We start from the raw sequence: 9,864 nt of genomic DNA, 5'->3' as shown, positions 1-9,864 counted from the left end.
ATCCTGGCTGCCCTTTGCCAGAGCCTCTGTAGGGTTGTGCCTTCCAGCAGCCTCTGGCAGTTGCTCTGTAAGAGCTATGGGTGAGGTCCTTGGCTTGGCAAGACTCCAGCCCACCCTATCTCCAAAGCAGGAATTATAATAAATAACCCCTCCTGGCTTAGGGATACCTCAGTGGGTAAAAAGAGACTTAGGTGCAAATCCAGGAAGTTTAGGCGCTCCCTCTCTCTCTCTCTCTCTCTCTCTCTCTCTCTCTCATTTGTTTATTTTGGGCTTTTTGAAGATTTATTTATTATGTGTACAGTGCTCTGCCTGTAGGACAAGAGAGGAAATCAGATCACATTATAGATGGTTGTGAGCCACCTTGTGGTTGTTGGGAATTGAACTCAGGACCTTCAGAAGAGCAGTCAGTGCTCTTAACCTCTGAGCCATCTCTCCAGCCCTTGTTTTGGTGGGTTTTTTTTTTTTTTTTTTTTTTTGAGGCAGAATTTCTCTGTTTAGTTCTGGCTGTCCTGGCACTTGCTATATAGACCGAGCTGGCCTTAATCTCAGAGATCTGCCTGCCTCTGCCTCCAGAGCACAGACTTTGTTTTTGTGTTTTGTTTTGTTTTTTTTTTCCTCAGGACAGGGTTTCTCTGTGTAACAGCCTTCACTGTTTTAGAATTCACTTCGTGGACCATGCTGGGCCTCTGACTTTATAAAAATTTAGTATGTGTGAATGTGTTTGGGTGGTCACATGCATGACTGTAAGGTCAGGAGGCAAGTTCTGTGAGTCTGTTCTCTTTTCTCTATGTAGGATCTGGGGATTGCACTTGGGTCATGAGGCTTGGCAGCTAGCTCCTTTAACCTGCTGGCCTTGGAAGATGGCCTTGAATTCTTGATCTCTGTGCCTCTACCTTCCAAGTGCAGGGATTATGAGTATTCACCATCACACCTGACTCCATTTATTTACTTTAGAGATTTATTATCAGTGTGTGTGTGTGTGATGGGTGCACATGCACACGGAAGGCAGAAGAGAGGACTGGTTCCCCTGGATCTAGAGTGGGTGCTGGGAACCCAAACTCTGGTTTTCTGGAAGAAGCCCCTCTCCAAGCCCTTACCTTTATTTTTAAGACTGGTTCTTGCTAGGCTGTCCTCAAACTCAGGACCATCCTGTCTTGTCCTCCTGAGTGCTGGCTAGTACAGGACACCACATCCTACTAAAGAGTCTTGTCTTAACCACCTTTACTTGCTGGAGAGATGACATGCGTGAATTCCAGGGTCCTTCCATGGCTGACCTGGCTTAGATTTGTAAACCAACGGGAAAAGGTACTGGGAGGAACAACAGCTTGCTGCTGAACATACATGGCTTTTGGGAGCCATCTCTCCGTACCCAGGCCAACAGGAGTTTCTGTTGACTATAGGGCTTCAGGCCCAAGGAGGCTCCTTCCTGGACATCTGGCTCAGAAAAGTAGAGTGGCAGTGGTGAGGAGAGAGCGTGTCTTCAGCAAGAAGGATAGTATGGGAGGCTAAGGTGATGGTGAGCTATGAAAATCTGAACTGGAGGAGAGGCTGCCACTCCTTCCATAGCTTGTGGACTGCAGCCCCCACATCCTGGTCTAACACCTTATTCTGACTCCACACCTAGTCCATGAAGCCTGGCCACAAACTATTATCAAAGCTAATGGATAGCCCAGTTCGGGCCACGCACTGACCCATCTGTGGGCTTGCACACCGACCCCATTATAACTACACAGTAAATCCCCTAGTTTTGCCTAAGTGGAGGGAGAATAATCAGAGAACTCTAGAGTGAAGTCTGGAGTCACCGCCAGCTCCGGGCGAGGTGGGGAGGGAGAACAGGGAAGCCTGGTGGCCCGAGGCCACTCTCAGAAGGTCGGCAAGGCCTTGTGCAGGGCACGTCGCAGGCACCCGGAGGAATGTGCATTGCCTGAAAGAATGAAGGAAGGAAGGAGCGGGGGGTTCAATGCAGGCAGCCTCTGGGCCAAGTCAGGAAACCCGGGTGGGGGTGCCGCTAGGCTACAGCGGTCCGAGAGCCGATGGGGGCAGCGCGGGAGCAGTGGGGTCAGCGACTCGGCCTGGTGGGGGGGCTCGGCCACCCCCCCGACCCCAGACCGAGAGGTTGGAAGCTGCAGGCCGGGCTGCTGGCAGAGCAGCAGTGGCGCGGAGAGGCTCCGGATGGGCTGCGAGCCCCGCCCGCAGGCTGTGGAGGGAGCCGGAGCCAGAGTGGAGCCAGAGCTCAGACATCCGGGCGCCAGCGAACACCTGCGAGCGGCCCCCAGGGCCCGCGGGGGGCGGGAGAGCGCGGGCGCCGGGACGGGGGCGTGGTCAAAATAGGGGCGGGGCCTTGAGCTCCACCCTCCCCGGCTCGGGGCCACGTGGGCCGAGACAGCCCTGCCCTGGCGCCGCTGAGCCGCTTCTTGCCTGGAGGCGGGATAGTGGGTAGTAGGGTAGTTTTGCCGGAAAGCGAGCATTAGAAGTTTTAAGGATGCAGCGGAGGAGCCTAGGGAAGAGTGACAGCCAGGGACAGCTTTAACGACTCAGAAGACTTAAAATTGAAGAGGAGTGTCCCACGCTGTGTGCTAGAGTGGTGTAATGCCTTCTTGAAAGGCCACCATTTCAAGTGTCACGAACCTGAGTTTGAGTCCCTGCTTTGTCACTTAGGAATTGTGCGGCTGTGTGCTAACAGAATTTCTGTGCTTCAGAGCTGCGAGATCAAGAGCCTCAGTTGTATAGCTCAAGGGGCCTGGGAGATATTTTGTGTGTGGTCTTTTATCCGAACCATAAAACTTAAAGGGATGAACTGTCATCATCCCATTTTATACAGAACTAGGGTAACCATGTTTTTTTGTTTTGTTTTGTTTTTGTTTTTGTTTTGTTTTGTCAACAAGCCCTTACTGGGTTCCTAATTTGTGCCCCACTCACGGAGTGGCAGGGGGGAAAAGATGAGATTGCGGGCTTTGAAGCTGGGCTTCCTAAATACCATCTCCTAGTAACTTGCTGTGACCTTGATCAACCTATTCAAGATACCCACCTTGCTGATTAGAAAAAAGATTGAGATGGACTCAGCGCACCTGGCAGGCACTCCCCTAAATGATTACAACAGAAGAGTGTCTCAGAGGTTTCTGACCTAGGGCTAAATTGCTTTCACTCTCTAATGACTAATGGATTGGCGAGATGGTCTAAGCTTTTGTCCTGGCCACCTGAACTGCTCAGCCCTGGGAGTCTTGACAAGCAATTTCCTTGGAATTAGCTTAATAATGCCTCGTAGGTGTGTGGTGCATTTCAAAGAACTTTCCCACCATTATCTTTAGTCCTAGGAGGCAGCTGGGCTCGGAGAGAAGTGGCTTGCTCCAGGTCAGAGGGCACGTGAGCCTGCAGCTTTCAACCTGGTCTTCACTTGTAAGTGAACCAAAGGGGCACTAACCGTGCTGGGGAGTAAAGCCCCTCGGAGCAGCTGCCTGGTACGAAGGTGGAGACTGAGGCTCTGTGGAGGCCCAGCCTGTAGCCTGCAGTACTCAGTCAATCCAGGATTCTCACTCTTCAAGGGCTTTAGCACACCTTAACACATAACCCAGGGTGGGTGCCGCCAGGGTCTTAAACTTATTTAGGGCAAAGTTTTCTCACATGGGACCAGGACCTCTCAAAGTTGGAGGTCTGATATTACTGTAGGAAATTTCATGTGTGCTTCCTGAAGGATGTTCAAACCTTCCATTTGTCCAGAAACCAGGACAGGGACACACACACACACAACCCTGGTTCACCCCAAAAAAGTTCACTAAGGTCAATGCAAAGGGTAATGACAAGACCTGTTTGCTATGAAATAGAAGTAACACATGCCAAGGGCCAACACAGCTTAGATCATATAGACTGGAATTCAGTGAGGACAGGAGCCTGGTGCAGCCCACCTGGAGTGACACCATATTGGAGATGCATAGATGGGGCATGGGTTGATAGCTTGCCTTTTGACCACGCCCAGGCCTAACCCCTTAAAAGGGCCAGTCTCCGGTCTTAATCCTGTCTACCACAATCCTACTCACTAGCTCAAAATCCCCGGTCAAAGTTGACGTTGACCCCGAGCAATTAAGGCAACCTGCAGCCTTGCTTCCCAGCTAGCCTGCATCCCTGAAAATGGCTGCAGATTTGAGGCAAAACTTTGGTTTGATTAAGGTTTTCCAATACCGGGCCTTACTATGTAGCTCTGGCACCAAACTCCAGTAATACATCTGCCTCCCAAGTGCTGTAATTAAAGGTGTAACAACCAGGGTCTTCCCCCCCTCCTCACCTCCCCACCCCAAGTTCGAAAGTCAGCATGGCAGCCAGACCAGAAAGCGTGGAGGGAAGTGAAACCAGGCCTGATTTCACCAGGTCACCGCACACGACTCCACTCATCACATCGCCTGCAAGGACCCAAGAAAGTATCACCAATAATTAGTAGCATCGGAGAGCCATTGCAAAGCTTCAAGTGACTGAAAGAAAAACTGAGCAGCAAATTTGCTGGGTAGTTTGTAGCTTAAAGTAGGAACAGATTACAGATCCTTGCTCTTAACACCCAATGGATTTAGGGATTCACCATCTTGAGTCCTTCCTAACAACAAACCACCCTAACCCTCAGCACCAGCTTTAGGGCATGCAAATCTGTTGCTGCCAAGCACCTAGGATATTTATTTCCTAATGACAGCCGCATAAGAAATGGGAAGATGGCGCGTGACGTCACACAATGTGTTCAAAAATGGTTTATTATGCAAAATGTTAACTTTTATAAAAAGTTTAATATACATCACATGATTACAGAAAGTCACCTCCCTGTAAAAAAGGTACAAAAGCTATATACTCTATTATAGAGTTCATAATCCGGGCAGCAGAGCCATTCTCCAAGGAGACCAGAAGACCAGCGCTTATGCTGCTGTGGCAGTGTGCAGGGCAGCCACTCTCACACACACCCTCTTTTCTCGACACCCGCATTCTCAGAAAAGCCAGTCTTTTAAGACTTGGGAGTCAGGGTCGGGACAGGGTGACGTTGCTCAGCTGCTGACCAGCGCTAGCTCTTCAGGTCACCCAAATTCAGTCCTTCGCTCTCGGGCTCCAGGTCCAGCCTCAAGGCAGGAGTTTAGGGGAAGTGAAGAGGGCTGGGCTAGATCGAGGTTCATCCATGCCCTCGGGCTTCCGGCTGGAGAGAGGGTCCCAGAGTCCCAGGGTCCCAAGCGGAACGGGCGCCAGCACCTGCGTTCTGGGCGGGGGAGGAGAGAAGAGCGAGAGAGCCGTCAGTTTCCGCCGAGCGCGCCCAGGCGGAGGCCGCCGCAGACTGGCCGGCGCCAGGGAGGAAACTCGGTCCCTACCTCCAGCTGATAACTCCGCGCCCCACATTGCCTCCACCCAGTTGGCGCCAAAGGACTACAGGCGGAGCCACCACTCCCCCTCCCGCTTTGAAATGACACTAGTGGAAGGGGAGGGGGGCTCCCTTTACTGAAAGGCTACTTGGTGCGACCTGCGCGCCCACTTGCCCTGAGCTTTGGCCACCGCGTTGAGCAGGGAGGCAGCGTGCATTAGAACTGCACGTGATATTGACATTGGTTCTACGGCTAAATCTCTTGCCTCTCTAGCCTTCTAAACCGAGGGAATCCTAAGCCTTGCAATGTTCTGTCAACCGCAGCGCTTCCCATGCAAGCCGCCCTTCTCGCCCGCGTCAAGAGAAAACTTACCGGGAGGTGCCAGGACCTCCGGGTCAGTGGCAAAAGCTCCTCTTGTCGTTAGCGATCACAAGTTCCGGAGTGAGCTCAGCTGTCTGTGAAAGGATATGAAGAGACGAGTTAGCTAAGGCACTCGGGGACTCGGTGGGGGAGACCCGCAGCATCCCAGCCCGCATGCTCAGCTCATCCCAGTCTGGCTCCCTCGCGCACCTGGATCGGAAGATGCGGACCGTCCGGGGGTCCAGGCGCCGGCTCTGCCAGGACCACCTGCAGGTCGAGTATGTAGTCTATGACACGCTGCAGGATTTCCACCTGGCTAAGCTGGGTGCCTCGCGGGACTCCCGGCACCAGTTCTCTTAGGCGGGAGTAGCAGTGGTTCATGTCGTCCAGGAGACTAAGTGGCTCCTCGGCCGCTGGGCTCTTGCCGCGACCCCGCGCGATGGCCAGGCTACGTTCCGACAAGCAGCACACCGCCTCGTAACAGCCGCGGACCGGGCTCAGAGCCTTCATGCTCGTAGAGTAAAGGTAGAGGTGAGAAACGAACCACTAAAGCAGCAAACAGTGCGCGCACGCCTGCAGCAGAGGGCCCTTATAGAGTCCGCCCTGGAACACACCCCCTTATTCAAAATAGCCCGCCCAAGGCTCCGCCTCCGCCCGCCCTGGGCACCGCCTTCCCGACCCTGGGCGTTCACAGTGGGTTTAAATTGCTAACAGGCTTCTTAGGCTGGTCTGACGCCGAGGACCGCTGAGCCGCGGATGCGAGGAATGAGGAAGCTGTAGATACCGACGAGAGGCGGGGCTCTTGAGCCAGCACAGATTTGAAAAATCACTTAAAACCATTAACTTTAAGAATTTGCCTTTTCTGGCGGCGCCCAGGATCCTTGAGCTGCCCTGCCCCCTGCCCAACACTGGTTCGAACCCACTTTCTCTCTCTCTCTCTCTCTCTCTCTCTCTCTCTCTCTCTCTCTCTCATATTTTCAAGGGAAACTTGTAAGGAATTAGTGCCGCCTTGTTCCCCAATTTGCTGCTCGTCTGACCTCCAGACTCACTGGCGTCAGGAATTATCTTGTGACCAGAGGGGAAAAAAATTAATTGCGGTGAAGCTGAGGTTACAATGAAGAAAACAGATTTGAGCTAGGCGCTGAGATTGCAGAAGGAGGAGGGAAGGGAAGGTTTGAGCAAAGAACACTATTTATTTGAGCAACAAGGGCAAAGAGGATAAAAGAGAGAGAAGAAAAGCAGCCCGAATCCAAGCCTTTTCCACGGAGAAAGAAAAAGCCTGGACCTTTTGCCCCATGAACTACTTAAGGAACTAAATACGTGCCCGGTTGTTCTTTGGAAGTGAGTTAGGTTAGAATTTTGGACAAGGTTTCAAAATGGCGGACTAGAAGGAATGTTTTCTGCATAAACCCCTTTTTGGAAGGGCCCCCTCCACAGGCATACATACACCAAATGGGTCAGCAGATCTCTCCTACCTTGTGTTTCCTCGCTTTTTTTGCACAACCTCCCTCCCTCCCTCACCTCACTTTCCACATTCTGTGTAGAAAACAATCGCAGTTTCACCCGCCACTCGCCGCCTGCCGCCTGCCACCCACCCGGTTGTAGGGGTGGCCACCTGGACGTGATTAGGCCTAGGCCTGTTGAGGTAGTTCTGTCACCGGCTGAGAGATCAGGAGAGGAGCCAGCCGGTGTGGGGCCCATCCCAGATTGCAAAAGGACAGTGCCTGTTTTCTCTCCACTTCCCAGACTCTGAAGCCTCTGTAAGTTCCAATGCTGTGGCTTCCATCTTGGAAAAGACCAGGTGGGGTTTCCCCAGCCAAGATTGCTCTCTTAATCAATCAGCCTGGTAAATATTTATGAGGTTGCTTCACGTGAAACAGAGGCCCTTGGCTCTCAAGAAAGTCACAATGTCTAGGGACAAGATTAACACAGGAAACGATTAAGTGTCCAGTGGTGTGTGGCCCCGATCTATAGGACATCGGGACCTCTGAGCTGGGACAGTTCCAATGATTGGAAGGACACTGGTCTAGGAAGCCAGAGGCCCTGGGTTCAATCAGCCAGCTCTACATCTCCAGTCTTGAGCAAGCCCAGATACCCTGGCTTTGATGATGGGGAGAGGGGGTGGGGGTGTGGAGATAAGAAATTACTATAAATACTTTCTGACTCCTCAGAACTCCATGCTTGTGTGGAACAGCGAGGAGCTGGGTGGCAGAGGGCATTAAAACGTGCTGAGAATCACATCACAGGTAAAGCCAGTCTTGAAGCCGTCTTCTTTTCCATCACACCACATGGCCCTGTGTCCCAAGAAAGAAGTCTCTGGAAGTTTTCTCCTGGGAATATTCAAGTTCTCAAGGCCAGCTATTTCAGTATTAGAAAAAAAAAGGGAGGGGATCTAACCTGTGAAAACCCAAGCCAGTCCCTATAGGCTGAAGAAGCAAAATGCCAGCTTATTTATTTGGTCATGGGAAGAGAACTCTCTGTGGCTGTGAGGACTCCCGAATAACTAAACAGAAGGTCCTTTCTTTGCCTGTCCTGAAGACTTTTGCATGTTTGCACAAAGTAGTCAAGCTAGGAGCTTCTAGAAAAATCAAGGCCTTCAATATCTGGCACACCTATGTTCAGAACTTTATTTGTTTTGATACACTGACTGTGAGAGCTTGGAGTAAATTATTCTGCGCCTCAATTTTCTTGCCTGTTAAGTGGAGCTAATGAAAATGACTTCATTCCTTTACCTATCTATTATTTATTTATTTATTTATTTATTTGAGACAGGGTTATTCTGTTGTAGCCCTAGCTGTTCTGTAGATCAAGCTTGTCCTCAAACGCAGAGATCCTCTGTCTCTAGTGCTGGGATTAAAAGGGATGTGCTACTACACTTGGCTCTGACCTCATTTATTTTGGTGAGGGTAAAAAAAATGTCCCTAATCCCAGCGCTCAGAAGGCAGATCTCTGTGACTTCATGGCCAGCCTGGTCTCCACAGTGAGTTTCAGGACAGCCAGGGAATAATCAGTGAGACCCTTTCTGAAACAAACAAAAGAATCTTCAACGCCTGAGAAGCACCCGGCAAGCTCCCTCCATTGGCGTTAGTTCAGCACGGGACCAGGTGTTCCGTAGGTGCGTAGGCACCCAGGTCTACTTTCTCCTCCATCACTACCTTTGGTGCCTCAGGCTAGAAGAGTTGGTTGAGGGTTTACTGGGTTTACGGCTTGCAAAGTGCCCTTCATAGCATTTATTATTTCCTTGTTATGTTTCCCAGACTGAAATGTGTGGGATAGAACAGAAAGGCGGCGTGACGTTATCAAGCCGCATTCTGTCCTTTCCAGGCCAGTAGCTTACCTCTGGACACAAATCCTTTCTTCCAGGACCTTACTTTGGGGGAAGGGAAGAGAGGAACAAATGACCTTTAAGGGTCTTTTCTGACCTAAGAATCTAAGTCTGAAAGGAGTGGGTTTCGGTTGGGTTGGGAACAGTGAATAGAGTTTAAACCCTAAAGACTCTCTACCCTGCACAGCAGACTGGCCGGCTTGCCTGGCCGTCTGCAACTTGTTTAGCGGTGGCGGGGCCTCAGCCTCTTACTCCAAACGCCTCTGAACTTTCTGTTCCCAGTTCTGCTCCTTTTACCAGCTTTTTCCCCCCTCTTGCATTTTTTATTTTTATGAAAGGATGTCATTAAGGCTTTTGTCTGCGCTGTTTTTGTTTCAGAACTTTTCCCACAATCCTATTTTTTGTTGAGGAATCCGCTCCTTTGCCCAGCTGTGGGTCCGGGTCCCACAGCTGTGTTGATCTAAGACTCAGCCCCAGACAGCCTGGCGCCAGGGTGGGACGTCATGCGTTCACACAGGGATGCGTGTCCCAGGCAACCTTTCCTCGGGCAGTCACCGGCCGGCGACTGCCTCTCCAACCAATGAGCGCCCGACACCCGAGATAGGGGCGGGGCCTGCGCCACCCCAGCCGGCGAGCCGCTTGTGAATCGCAGATGTTCAGACCTTGATAACGTCCCCTGAATTGGGGCCCTTTAAAGCCCCTCCTTTCTCTTTTGGTTCTTCTGTTTATCCCCTTTTCTTTCCACCTTCCTCCTTTCTATCTGTATGTAGATAACTTTTGTCTTTCCTTTTCCCCTCTTTTAACTATCTCCTCCTAGTGTCAGGAATCATTTTGTAAGCATTTCCAGGAATTGCA

At 51.2% G+C, this 9,864-nt stretch overlaps 1 protein-coding gene across 1 annotated transcript; it reads right to left on the bottom strand.

Moving 5' to 3' along the window:
* Window positions 1-4,730: 4,730 nt before the first annotated feature.
* Window positions 4,731-6,259, bottom strand: Id3 (inhibitor of DNA binding 3). The gene is made up of 3 exons (XM_051172121.1): window positions 5,895-6,259; window positions 5,697-5,779; window positions 4,731-5,224 (listed from the first exon to the last, which is right to left on the bottom strand). Exons 1-2 carry the CDS (start codon window positions 6,192-6,194, stop codon window positions 5,720-5,722), a joined length of 360 nt encoding a protein of 119 aa, XP_051028078.1. The 5' UTR covers window positions 6,195-6,259; the 3' UTR covers window positions 4,731-5,224; window positions 5,697-5,719.
* Between the last annotated feature and the right edge of the window lie 3,605 nt (window positions 6,260-9,864).

The sequence above is a fragment of the Acomys russatus genome, chromosome 29 (genome assembly GCF_903995435.1).
Source record: "Acomys russatus chromosome 29, mAcoRus1.1, whole genome shotgun sequence".
Taxonomy (NCBI): Eukaryota; Metazoa; Chordata; class Mammalia; order Rodentia; family Muridae; genus Acomys; species Acomys russatus.
The sequence above is the reverse complement of the archived record's forward strand: the minus strand, read 5'-3'. Positions and strand labels throughout refer to the sequence as shown.